The sequence below is a fragment of the Octopus bimaculoides genome, chromosome 6, assembly GCF_046866305.1.
Source record: "Octopus bimaculoides isolate indiv1 chromosome 6, ASM4686630v1, whole genome shotgun sequence".
In the NCBI taxonomy this organism is placed as follows: Eukaryota; Metazoa; Mollusca; class Cephalopoda; order Octopoda; family Octopodidae; genus Octopus; species Octopus bimaculoides.
Genome location: NC_142933.1, coordinates 88646478 through 88661342, shown reverse-complemented (window position 1 = coordinate 88661342; position 14865 = coordinate 88646478). Strand labels below are relative to the sequence as shown.

The following is a 14865-nucleotide window of genomic DNA, read 5'->3' as shown; positions in this document are numbered from 1 at the left end:
ATTGAATTGACAGAATTGTTAGAGGTTGACTCCACCTTTCATTTTTCTGGTGTTGGTGGGGGTGGGGGGGTGTCAATAAAATAAAGTACAAGTCAACTACTGAAGTCATTTTAACCTTTTCTTCCCGTTCTCCTCCATATCTTTAGCCTGATGCTTATGTAAGAAACGATTATTATTATTGCATTCTTTATATTTTACTTAACGTGGATAATATGTAGAAACCCAGAAAAGTGTAGCATTCATCTCAAGAAAGTGCTAAGAAAGCATGTATGTACCTTTTTAGCACTGTAAATCTATACGAGATGCTCTTCTTGAAATTATTACTGCCAGCAGTTTTCTATCTTTCTATAGCATATCCACATTGAGTAAAATATACTGAATGTTATTTTGAACTAAGACTGCTTTCGTCATTAACAACAAATCCTCGTCAGTGTCATCGTTGTCATCGTCGTCATCATTACTACTACTGATGAGCACAATTGGCAAGGTTTTTAGAGTATCAGACAAAATGCTTTGTGGAGTTTGTAGCATTTACATTCTGAGTTCAAATCTCATCAAGATCAACTTTACCTTTTATCCTTCTGAGGCGGAGGGGGTTTGATAAAATAAAGTACCAGTCAAGTACTGGTCTTGATTCACTAAACTGTTTCACCTGTCATCTCCAATTTCCAGCCTGTGACTAATTTTAAAATAATTACCATCATCATCATCATCATCATCATCATCATCATCATCATCATCATCATCATCATCATCATCACCATCATTACAGTGTTTCATTTTCATTACCATTATTATCATATAACGCATTTTGTTTGTCAATTCCTTTAATTTTTAGATGAATGTCAAGTACAATGTGTTTGAAATTATTGCCAATACATCACCATTAAGACTAAAAGTGTTCCCTGTCTACACTGAAGGAAAATGTGACCGAGCTATACTACGTATTAGTGTTGGGTGAGTCTGCTTATAAAAGATATTTTTTATATTAGAATGTGTTCATTGTTATAATAATAATAATTATTATTATTATCATCAGGGTTAATAAAATGAGTACCAGTTGAACACTGAGGTTAATGTAACTGACCCAATCTCTCCTCTGAAATTACTGAATATTTACAATGTTCAGGACAATTTGCTGTCTCAGAATGAAACCTGTTTTTTCCAATGTGTTCTATTATTCATTTATCATTGAATCACCTGTGATAAACAAGGACAAATGTGCATCCACTTCTACAGTTAAATCTTTTAGATAGTTATATCACACAGACATTTTATTGTGAAGCAACTTGCTCTTGTTATTTACAAGCCTATTTCCTGTTGAGGTTAATTTTGCCTTTCACCCTGCTTTAGTCAATGAAATAAAGTACCAGTTAAATAAATAAAATGTTTGTTTTTCAATTTTTTTTTTTTGCAGTGATTTGTCTAACAGCACCAATATGGCGGTTTCTGAGATCAAACTCCCAACAGGCTGGGTGGTATATCGACCATCTTTGAAAGAAGTAAGTTATATCTGAATAATAAATCATTAAATTTTGGAATTAAATCTTTCCATTCATGTCTTAAGAAAAAACCTATTGAAGTTATCGAATAACTGAGATAGATCATTAGTAAATCATAAATCACTACTGCCCAAAAAACATATGTAAAAGCAATTTAAACCTACAAATTAGCAACAATTTCTCCATCTATAATTGATATTTTTGCCATGTGTGACCCTGCTAACATTTTTCTATTATTCATAGGTTTTTTTACCACACCTAATCTTATAACAATTACTGATTTCTCTAAGTATTCTAATTTGTAGAATGCCTAATGATATTTGTTTTCAAAAATGGAAATAAAAATAAATCTTATCTGAATGATGAAGCTGTAATAACTTTCTACATTGTGTCAGTGCCATGTAAAAAACACCTGTGCTGGTGCCATATCAAGAGCCCTTGTGCCACTGCAATGTATAAAGCATCTGTGCTGGTGCCATATCAAGAGCCCTTGTGCCACTGCAATGTATAAAGCATCTGTGCTGGTGCCATATATAGGGCACCCATGCTGATTTCACATATAAAGCACTGGTGTTAGCTTCATATAAAAAGCACCCAGTACACTCTGTAGAGTGGTTGGTGTTAGGAAGAGCATCAAGCCATAGAAACAATGGCAAAACAGACAATTGGAGCCAAGTGTAACTCTCCAGCTGGTCAGCTTCTGTCAAACCAGCTAACCCATGCCAGTTTGGAAAATAGACACTAAAGTGATGATGATGATGATGATGATGATGATGATGATGATGATGATGATGATGATGATGATGATAAAGATGATTATCTTTTGGTCAAATGTAAAATATATATATATATATAACACTTGTTTGTACTGACAAAATTAAGTGAAACAAATTTGAAACAAATTAAGTGAAACATTTGTGGGGAGAAGTTAATTCCTTGGAAGAGCATCCAACCATAAAAACATTGGCCCAAAAATTCTTGTCCAACTCATGTCAGCATGGAAAAACAGATTAAGAATGAAGGTGGGGATGACAATACATACATGTGTGCATGTATATGTATACATATAGGTATCGTCATCATCATCATCATCCTTTAATACCTGTTTTCAATGTTGGCATAGTTTGGACAGTTTGACCAGAGCTGGAAAGCTGGAGAGCTGCACAAGGTTCCAGTCTGAGTTGGCATGGTTTCTATGATGGGACGCCCTTCCTAATGCCAAACACTCTTACATGGCTTAGGTCCCTACCACCCCTCCGCCCCTTTCTTTTCCAGAAAAATGTGGCTTGCGGCAGGTTTGGAGGTCAGATATGTTGAATGCACTCAAAAAACCTGTGGAAAAAATTATTTCACATTAAGGCCTGAACTGTTCCTTTATGAAATATTTACCCTTATATTTTTGAAATTACATTCACTTAAAAATATTTCTAAACAGTTAAAATATTGTGTTTAACAAAAGCAAAAATAGAAACATTTACTGTAAAAACAACTTGTATCTTTTCATTGGCAAATTAACATCACTAACACATTTTCCCAGGTTGTGATGTTTGTTTTCAAAATGTAGAAGACATTGATCATAATGTCTCAAATTGAAAGGTTAGAGTTTCTTCCCTTTCAGAGTTATGTTATTTTCTGAGTATTTTCCCATTATGCCCCATTTTGGGTATTTATGAATACCTCAAAAATGTCTTCTTGGATCTACCTCTACTACAGGTTCCCTCCACAGTTAGAGATCAGCACTTCTTTACCTCGTCCATACACATCACATGACCATACCAGCACAGTCATCTCTCTTGCAAACCACGTCTGATTCCTCTTATGCCTAACTTTTCTCTCAAGATGCTTACACTCTGTTTGAACATACACACTGACACTGCAGATCCAGCGAAGCATACTGGACTCTCCTCCTCCCACTCATTCTCCACATTCAGCAGTCTTTCATAATGGCATTTCCAAGCCTCTTTCTTTGCAGACTCATTAAAAGCAAGTGCACCATCATCCATGCAGACACATTTCTCTCCAGTGACATCACAATTTTCTCTCACACACTGTCTTGCAATCTGAAATACTTCAGAAGTTTTATTTTTTTAATTCATCTTTTATTCCCATTAACTATAAAACACATTATATGTGTCAAGCATTAAAAGGAGGTAAATATGCCATACCTTCTAAGTTTATTTTGTTTATATCTAAAAGTACAGTGTTGATTAAATGGCAGGATTTCAAAAGCATTTTTTGAAATTCTTTGCTTGTGTTTAATATATCAACATAATGTTTTCAAATCTACTAACTTACACCATGGTATTTCCATAGGTCCTGCTATTTGTTATTATTGTGATCGTGTGCCAAAATCTGAAACCATTATTATTATTATTATTATTATTATTCAGTAGTTTTATTTTTATAGCGTGCTTTCACTTCACTACCGAGCGCAGCTCTGTGCGCCTTGGGTATGTGCTGTGGTTTGCTGTGGTGCTCTTATGTTTACTGTATTGAAAGTGTTTTGCGTAGAATGTGTGCGCTACCCAGTAGTGCAATTTTCTGTATGTTATATATATTTGTAAGTCCTGGTGTTTTTGTTATGTATTTGTCTGAATATTTTTTTATTATACCTAAGGCACCTACTATGATAGGAATTGTTTCTGTTTTTAGATTCCACATTCGAGTTATCTCTATTTCCAGGTCTTTGTATTTTGAAAGTTTTTCCATTTCTTTTAGAGAAACGTTGTCATCTGCTGGTATTGAAACATCAATTAGAAGGCATATTATTATTATTATTATTATTATTATTATTATTTTTAAGGTTGCAGCTGGCAGAATTGTTAGTGCGCTGGGTGAAATACTTAGTGATATTTCATCTGTCGCAATGTTCCGAGTTCAAATTCTGCTGAGGTCAACTTTGTCTTTCATCCTTTCGGGGGTCAATAAAATAAGTACCAGTTAAACACTGGGTCGATGTAATCGACTCATCCCCTCCCCCAAAATTGCTGCCCTTGTGAAAAAATTTAAACCATTATCATCATCATCATCATCATCATCATCATTATTATTATTATTATTATTATTATTTTCATTAGCACCTTCTTTCAATTCTGTGTCCATTTCTTGCTGAGTGTCTTCTTGACACCTAGGGCAGAGAAACATACTGTATACATTGGTAGGCCATTAAAACAAACACACCAGATTGTTCATTTACAGAGTCATGTGATAGAGAAAAAGGGGAAGACAGAGAGAAAAAAAAATTAAAAAATAGAAAAGTAAACAAATAAAATAAAGGGGGTGGGAAAAGGAAAGAAAATTTACAGTGACAATGCTCTTCTCAATACATGTGATGTACCAGTTAAAACAGTCTTTTGCACTTCCTGCATGGATGGTAAGCCAGGGATCATTCTTAAATAATTTTCATTTCCTTTTTTGATCATTCCAAGTGCTCCTACAATCACTGGTATTGCAACCATCTTGAGATGCCACATCTTTTTGATTTCAATTAGCAAATCTTTACATTTTCTGAGCTTATCAAATTCTTTTGCCGAGATATTATGGTCACAAGGTATGCTCATGTCAATCAATAAACAGACTTTATTGCTTTTGTCTTTCACAACAACATCTGGTTTATTTGCCCTGATGGTCCGGATTGTACATATTATTGTCATTATTATTATTAAGTTTTTAAATATTGTATTATTAAAATCTCATATGGAGAAAAGAAAAAAAAATTGTTTTACATATAGAAAAGTTGCACTTTGTTGATTGAATATAAACAAGTTATTTTTGATGAAACCAAGAATTTGGGCAACACCTTATATGATTGCTATCAGGGATGATTCTATATATCTTGAAAGAAGTTAAAGTATCTCAACTATACACATTTACATACATTCTTGCACTGTAATGCCAGTTTTTTTTTCCTCTAAATTCTTTTATCATTGAAGTGATTTTACACACAATGACTAATCTTGGTAAAACAGCATCAAAACATAATTTCTCACATTTTGTAAAATTTATTCCAGTGAGTTGGTAAAAATGTTAGAATGTAAGACAAAATTATTTTGCAGCATTTGTTACAGCTCTTTACATTCTGAGTTCAAATCTCACCAAGGTAAATTTTGCTTTCATCATTTCTGGTTTACTCTTTTACTCTTTTATTTGTTTCAGTCATTTGACTGTGGCCATGCTGGAGCACCGCCTTTAGTCGAGCAAATCGACCCCCAGGACTTATTCTTTGTAAGCCTAGTACTTATTCTAGCGGTCTCTTTTGCCAAACTGCTAAGTTACGGGGACGTAAACACACCACCATCGGTTGTCAAGCAATGTTGCGGGGACAAACACAGACACACAAACACACACACACATACACATATATATATACATATATACGACAGGCTTCTTTCAGTTTCCATCTACCAAATCCACTCACAAGGCTTTGGTCAGCCCGAGGCTACAGCAGAAGACACTTGCCCAAGGTGCCACGCAGTGGGACTGAACCTGGAACCATCGGAACCATGTGGTTGGTAAGCAAGCTACTTACCACACAGCCACTCCGTGGTAAAAGAAAAAATACCAATCAAGGATGGTAAGCAAATAGCTTGCAATATTTGTCTTGGTACATTAGATTATGAGTTCAAATTCTGCCATGGCCAACTTAGGTTGTGAACTTAATTCATTCCTCACTTAACACCATCATCTAGGACCTTGGGTACCTCTTGTAGAGTCCGCTATGTTGCAAGCATTTTGACGAGGTCTTCAGTTTGAGTATCCTTTCATTCCTCTCTTTCCCCCAATTCTCTGAGACTCTACCTTCCATTCTAAATAAAAAATTTTTAAAAAAAGCAAATTAACATGCAAAATGTGCAAGTTGGTTTATCAAGCCACCACTTCCAAGCAATACAGACACACACACACACACACTATATGTTAATATGTATATGAATGTATATTTTTTTTGTCTTATTACCTCCTGTCACCAATTTTCAAATCTACTGATGAAACCTGATTTCCTCATCACTTGGACCATTTCTCCCCACTATAGACATTCCCACAACCACTACCATTGCTGCGACTAACACTTGTTGCCTCTCTTTTCTTCTGTCATATTTTTCACTATTATATTTATTTTTATCATTCTCGCCACTCTCAAACCAGTATCACTAATAAACAAACTTATTTCTCTCCAACTAAGGGTTTTGTCTAAAACATGACCTCTCTTCTTACTCATGACATAAAACCTATTTCATAGTTTGAACATTTTGTTTTACTATTTGTTTATACAGAACATAGCTATTTTCTTTAATTCTATGCTGTTATGGAATGAAATATGGCTACCTCTGATGAGTGTAGGGTTATATAATTGGATTGTCACCTAACACTCCATCATATCCCTAGTGCAAGACGGATTGTTAAGTTCAGCTGTGATGGATATATATAATACACTTTGGATAATATACCCACTCTATTGACAGATATATGAGCATACCTTTTTCCTGACTTATGGACTTTTAAATGACTCATATTTATATATATATATATATATATATATATATATATATATATATATATATATATATGCATGTATGTACACACTCAAATACATATACTTACAAACATAATATACACTCTTTATGATTTAGAAATTTAGCTTTTGCAAAACATTATAGTTTGTAAATATATCTTTGTTCTTTTTTCTTTGTCTTTCTAGCTGGAATCATCTACCAATGGCTTAGTAAAACGAGCTGAAGTACAGGATGCTGATACTCAAGTGAACATCTACTTTGAACAGGTATACTTTTTAAATTGGCTTCATTCAACAATTTTTTCTGGCTAAGGGAAACCCTAAGTTGGGTGTAACATTTGTGTAATGTTTCTTTTAAGCAAACTCATGTATAGTATCAGCATACAGATCAAATTTAACTGCATGCAAAGAATTAAATGTATATGTTCAAAGCAGGTACAGAGTTGGTTGACTCACAGTAAATAAATGACAAAATTTAGAGCTATGTTAATCATGCTGTTGTATGTAGGTAGTTGAGTTGATAAGGATATAATGCAAATGTTTGTGTTTGACAGATGGCAACATGTATTGAGTCATCACAGCATTAGATTTAGTTCATATCTGGGACACATAACTCTCAAGAAGCTCAAATCCTCTAAATGTAAGCTGGTCATCTCACTAAAGTTGGCAAAGTCAGAAGAATAAATTTCATGAATGCTTATTAGCTTTTGGTGCTAAGTTTTCCCCAGAAATTATAACTTGGAGAAGAGTGATCTTTGCTAAGATGACTAGTTTTTAAAACACTACATGAATATGAAAAGCTTCAATGGAGCCTTTGTTGTTCAGTCAAGATGTGGGGTTCTTTCATCACAGTACCCATGCTCTTAGTTTCAGAATCAGTTCATTTGATTCCCTCAGACACATTGTGAAGGAAGTTAATGCTACTGATTTCTCTTGGCTTTAAGTTTCTACGCAACCAACCATATGATCTTGACCTCTTTCTTGTTACTTATGAATGTTCTGTGCCATGTAGTTTTAGATCTTTCTCTCTTTATTTTTTCCTCTAGTGCTGTCCATTATATTCTCAGAATCCTTCTCAAGCATGCTGCACCAATAAGAATAAAAAAAAAGGAATAATATAATACCATAAAATGTTCAATAGTATTATAGACAAAACTGTTAAAATGATGATTCACATATATATATACACACACACATGCATTTGATTAGGTGTATTAATGAAAGAAAGTAGCCCTTTGTACAATTAGTTGAAGTTGTAAGTATCTAATAACAAGCTGACTCAGCTCCACATTACTTAAAGTTTCATAGCCAGAGGGATACATCTACATCCTCCAATGTACAGAGTCAGACTGAAGAGAACTTTTGAAAAATTGAAAAGAAGGCTACTAGAATATTCATGTCTCTATTGGTTTGTTCAGGTCATGTGGCTTTAATCTATGTGGCTTTAATATATGGCTTTAATCAATCCATTGCTACAATAGAAGACTCTTGTCCAGGGTTCTGTGTTGTTCAATGAAAGCTAGAACCATATGGCTAAGAAGCAAACTTCTTAACTACACAACTATTTCTGCAACATGAAGTAAGTATTATTATGTAATTTAACTCAGAGAAGGGTAGATTAAAAACAAAAACAGTAAAAATAAAACAATTGTAAATAGAAGAAATTCTTAAATGAAAAATGTATGAGTTGGCAATCACTTCATTGATTGATTGTTGTATCTTTTGTTTTGAGAGAATTTTTATTTATTTGTAGCTACCAGCTAGAGAAGAGACATTTTCTTTCCAAATTGTCCAAAATATAGTTCTTGAAGAGACAAAGCCAGCGACCTCTGTACTGTATTATTATTATGAAAAACGTAAGTCATGGCTTATTCATTGAAACTTGTTTCTTGAACATCTATCATATTTTGTCATCAAATTTGAAATGTTCCTTGATTTTGAAAGCTTGTTTGTCTCTTTCCACACAGAGTTATGCATGTGTGTGTGTGCATGCATTATATGACATTCAATGTAAAATCTATTATGGCAAGAGACTTCCTAACTCTTACAAACAAAAAGTTCCTTCTTTGCCATAGATATAGAAATATGTTTAACAGACATAACCTTAAAATCAGCTATAGTTGCATGAAAACATAATGCTCTCTTTTACTCTTTTACTTGTTTCAGTCATTTGACTGTGGCCATGCTGGAGTACCACCTTTAGTTGAGCAAATCAACCCTGGGACTTATTCTTTGTAAGCCTAGTACTTATTCTATCGGGCTCTTTTGCCGAACCACTAAGTGACGGGGACATAAACACACCAGCATCGGTTGTCAAGCAATGCTAGGGGGACAAACACACACACATATATACATATATGTGACGGACTTCTTTCAGTTTCTGTCTACCAAATCCACTCACAAGGCTTTGGTCGGCCCGAGGCTATAGTAGAAGACACTTGCCCAAGATGCCACTCAGTGGGACTGAACCCAGAACCATGTGGTTGGTAAGCAAGCTACTTACCACACAGTCACTCCTGCACCTAATAGGAAAATTTAAATAAAGATTTGGTGGTTATAGATCCCTTTTAAACACACTGATGAAAAACAATAAAATTGGATAACTACATTTAGAAATTAAAAGGCTTCGGAATACACAGTGTCAATTGGAAAATTTTGGAGAGATTCAAACTGTACCAACTTGGAAGTAAACTATATGTATACACATATACATTCATACATCCATGTTATACCGGATATGTAGTTGTATTTGTGAGTATGTATGTGCACGTATCTAATATTTTATTTATTTGTAAAATTAATTAGAAAATTAATTAAAATTTTGTTTTTTATTTCTTGTAGAAATTCGTACTGCTTATGTATTTAACCTGACAACAAGATGTGATAAGGATAAACCAACCAGTGGTCATGAAAGTAAGTTTATGAGGATATTGAAAGAATATTCTCTTGAAATACCTTTTGTCAATTTTATAAGAATTTTCTTGTGCAAGAGGTCTTTGTACCTTCTCTTTATTTTAGTCACCTTCCTTTTTCTGTCAATGTTTCTATAGGACTATGTAAGAGTGCATGTTTGAATGTTTCCCCTCTTTCTCTTTTTTCCTTCCCTCCTGAGATTTCATGTCAAATATGTGTGTGTGTGTGTGTGTGTGTGTGTTTGTGCATATATGTAAGGCATTAGGAAGGGCATCCAGCTGTAGAAACCAAGCCAAATTTGATTGGAACTGCTGCAGCTCTTCAGCTTGCTAGCTTTGGTCAAACCGTCAAACTCATACCATCATGGACAATGGATGATAAATGATGATGATGATATGTACAGAAGAAAGAAAGAATGGATAGGCAAACAATTGGTATCAATTAAGAGCATGGAGTTTATATATTTAAGCATAATTGCAGAGCGGTTACAACAGAGTTGTTAGAATTGAGCGTATATAATTAGAAGGCGTGAAATAGTCTCTTACAGCTATTTCCAAAATAGATGTGCCTTTGATGTGTTTCTAAGCCAACAAAGATAAGTCTTCCATATATTAGTGGATTATTCCATCTTGAGAGAGGGAAAAAGATGGAAGGAGGCTGAACTGGCTTACCTAAGCAGAAGTTTGGGGGAGAAGCAGGCTTCATACTGGCAAAAAACAACCATCACATATCAAATATTTCTTGATTTTTCAATCTATAGTATTTAGTTTTTTTTCTTCTTTTTTTTTTACTTTGATATTATATTATTTATAGAAATATTCTATATCATTATTTTAGAAATCTTTGAATAAAAATTGAGTAAACTGATTGTGTTTAGGACAAGAGCTTCCTTTCATGCCATAATCTATTGAAGAGTTATGGCTAAAGGTCTGAATATGGAAGCTTAATCAAGTATCTGAAGGTGTAAAAGTATTAATCATGATGCTCATATTGATGATAATAATGATGTCAGTAACAAGAATCATATTTATGATTAATTAATTTTTCTCTTTTTTTCTCTTTTTTTGCATTTTCATAAACAGAAAATTCAACTGAAGAAATACAGAAGGTAAAAAATATTACCCAATTTTTAAAAGAAATTTGATTAAAAATAAGAATTTCAATGTAACGTCAACCCCCACCCCTTAACCTAGTGCAGTGAAGAGTTAATTACTTGATCTTCTGTTACCTGTTCCTGACAACTGTATGAAACAAGGCAATGTTTTGAGTTGTCAGTTAAATTTTTTTCAGTTTTTAAAAAATCTATTTGGTACTCCGTTGTCATATGTGTAAAAAGTGTCATATGTGTAAAAAGTGTTAACATTTATTCAAATTTTAAAAACGATAAATAAAAGTTGTTGAGGAAGAAGAGAGCTACAAAAAAGCCATAAAACACCACAATAAAAATATTTTTTTGTGCTGATTCAAATAACATTGTTGGAAAGGATTAAAATAAATAGAAAATAAATAAACGAATAAACAAATTTATCAGACAACCCATTGGAAAAAATGGCCTTTTTATAGGTCAAATATGTCTCCAAAATATTTGAACTAATCTAAAAGTTTGCCAATTCTGAAATTTATGTATAAAGTTCCTCATTAAAAAAAAAAAGAAGTAGTTCTCATAAATTATTTGTCTTCCTTTTCTTTCAGAGATGTCCAGTGTGTTATGATACAGTTCCTGAAAACTTCATGGATATTTTCTGTAAATCTGTTGCCAGTGAGTATCAAAGATTCTTATGCCCTTTTATTATTGTACAAATTGGCTGCTGTTTCTAGCAAGTTATGCAACCATATAGAGATTCCCTCACTGACTCCTACCACTAATGTTCAAGGGAAAGGTGTTAATGTCACAGCATCTTATTGATATCTCTGATTTTGTGTTCATGTAAAGCACTGATATTGCTTTATATTGACTAACAATATGGATTCTCATTTGTTTGAAAGTGCTACCAAGAAGTTGTGGTATTCATGTTTTAACTCAAAGATATTTGCATTGAAAATGAAATGGCTCTTGTAGGAAATTGAATAAATTACATATTTACCTTGCAATTTTGTGGGGAGCAAGTCAATTACATTGAACCCAGTATATGACTGGTACTTTAATTTATTGCTCGACCATCTCCCACCCGTTCCCAAGGATGACACAAAGTCAACATTGCCAGAAATTGAACTCAGAGCATAAAGAGCTGGGAGAAATGCCACTAAGTATTTTGTCCAATATGTTAATGAATCTTTTAGCTCACAATCTTCTTGCTAGCTCACCACTTCTTCTGAGCAAGTCTAACACATTTTGTCTGCTTTTTGACGGCTGAAATAGCTATTCTATCATATAATTACATTAGAAAGGTAAACACAACGAAATAAACATGACCATTTTTAAGCCCAGGTTTGTTAGAAGCTTATCACTATACTTGATATGTGTTCTGTGTATTATATAAAAACAGATTTCGCTTTATTAGGTTATGAAGGATCATTGAATAACTAAATATCTTTTACAGCTTATAAAGCTGGTTTGATGAACGCCCCTTCAAAATTGAAGATTTATTCAAATGAAAAAGCCAAGCCAAGAGAAATAATAAACTCAACAGTTAAGCTTGATATCGATAGCAATTGTAAATGTGACAATTTGAAACATGAAGGTAAGTTTCTATCTTTCATTTTTTATCTTTTACTTATTTCAGTTAATAGATGGTGGCCTTACTAGGACACTGAAAGGTTTACTCTTTTACTTGTTTCAGTCATTTGACTGTGGCCATACTGGAGCACCGCCTTTAGTCGAGCAAATCGGCCCCAGGACTTATTCTTTGTAAGCCTAGTACTTATTCTATCGGTTTCTTTTGCTGAACTGCTAAGTGACTGGGACATAAACACACCAGCATCGGTTGTCAAGCGGTGTTGGGGTGGACAAACACAGACACACAAATACACATATATATATATACATATACATATATACGATGGGCTTCTTTCAGTTTCTGTCTACCAAATCCACTCATAAGGCTTTGGTTGGCCCAAGGCTATAGTAGAAGACACTTACCCAAGTTGCCACACAGTGGGACTGAACCCAGAACCATGTGATAGAGAAGCAAGCTTCTTACCACACAGCCATGCCTGTACGTTTATACATGATGAAAATTTTAAACAATTTTCCAGATTATGGTATTCAAAATAATGTTATATATCATTATATATTTTTAATCTTTTCCAGTATCCACCACACTAGCAATTGTAACCAGGAAAAATCTCTATGATGATGCTGCCAAGAAGATTCAGCTGAATGAATTTTCTTCAATATTTCCAACTTCTATGATCAAAAATATTCGTAAGGAGTTGAAGACATCTCCATGTAAAATCGGTGCATAGTCTGTTCTGCACTACTACTGGGCATTTAATGCTTTCATCCTCTTCACTAATATTAACTCAGTTTCCTGTACTTGAAAGTCAATGAATTTTCAATTTTTTTTATTTCTCTTTCTATCATATGCTTTTCATCCTTTACATTTAACCCTTTAGTGTTCAGATCAATATGTCAAAAGTAATCCTTATTCATTTACATTTTAAAAAATTAATCTGGTATCATCTTGTAGAGTTGAAAGATGTAATTGTTTATTTTTAGAATGACATGGCAAAGTAGGTGTGAGATACTGGTTCTGGCCAGTTTGAGCATAAAATGAGTAGAATATTTGGGCCGGATATAGCCGGTTTAAACACTAAAGGGTTAAACATATATAGATAAGGGAATTGTCTCAGAGTATTCTCTTTTACTCTTATATTACTACTCTCACCAATCTATATAGCTGATGCAATATACTTTTAGCTGAATTTAAGTCTACTGGAGGATCTTACCATTCCAGAAAAAAATGTTTAGCAGTAGGTTATCCTGACTTTACATTCTGAATTCAAATGCTCCTGAGGTTGACTTTGCCTTTCATCCTTTTCAGGGTTGATAAAATAAGTACCAGTCAACATAGGGATCGATGTATCAATGTATTCAACTTGCACCCTCCCATCAAATTTTGGACCTTGTACTTATAGTAGAAAGAATTGTATACTCTTGATATAAGATATTATATATTCAGTTATACCTACCACTGATATAAAAATATTCTATTTTCATGTATTTCTCCAATGTAGTTACAATTAAAAACCTCTTTTGTAAGAAATTTAGTTGACTTTAAATTTGTTTTACTGATATAATTACCACTATGTTAATACTACTATATAAAGATTGTTTAACTCATTTTAGTTAAAATACCAATAGAGTTGGTATTTTAGTTAGTTTTAGTTAAAATACCAATACATACCAGTCAGATAAGATATCTTGATGTTAATTGTAGATCATCACTTAGCAACCATCACATATCTAATATCTCTTGATTTTTCACTCTATAGGACTTAGTTTACTCTTTCTTTTTTTTTTTTACTTTAATATCATGTATAAAAACATTCTGCATCCTTATTTTAGAAGTCTTTGAATAAAAATTGAGTAAACTGATTGAATATATTTCTGTCTTTCTTCTGTGCTTTTGTTTGTTTCCCATTAAATTACATCAATAATGGTGGTGAGTTCCTTAAGATATGGCATTGTGTGGAATGAAAGATTGAGTGTGGTGGTTAGGATGCTGGCAATTTACCATTGCTGATTGGATATTGAATCTGTTCAGGCAAGAATGATTTTTTAAACTGGAGGTAAACTCACACACACACACACACAAACACACACACACACACACGCACACACACGCATGCACGCACACATGCACACACACACACATACATGCATGTGTGCAGAAATATACACAATACGGTGAAATGTACACACAAGGCAGCAAGCTGGCAGAAGCGTTCGCACGCTGGACGAAATGCTTAGCGGTATTTCATCTGCCGCTACGTTCTGAG

General features: G+C 33.7%; 1 protein-coding gene across 1 annotated transcript in view; it reads left to right on the top strand.

The window, feature by feature from the left end:
* Positions 1-14462, top strand: part of LOC106869359 (pregnancy zone protein) — a 65624-nt gene extending 51162 nt beyond the window's left edge. Inside the window, exons 30-38 of the mRNA XM_014915080.3 lie at positions 839-957; positions 1418-1502; positions 7198-7278; positions 8765-8867; positions 9853-9924; positions 11007-11032; positions 11617-11683; positions 12465-12605; positions 13175-14462. Of these exons, the coding sequence (XP_014770566.2) occupies positions 839-957; positions 1418-1502; positions 7198-7278; positions 8765-8867; positions 9853-9924; positions 11007-11032; positions 11617-11683; positions 12465-12605; positions 13175-13329 (849 nt within the window). The 3' untranslated portion in view covers positions 13330-14462. The remainder of the gene's footprint in view (positions 1-838; positions 958-1417; positions 1503-7197; positions 7279-8764; positions 8868-9852; positions 9925-11006; positions 11033-11616; positions 11684-12464; positions 12606-13174) is intronic.
* Positions 14463-14865: the final 403 nt, after the last annotated feature.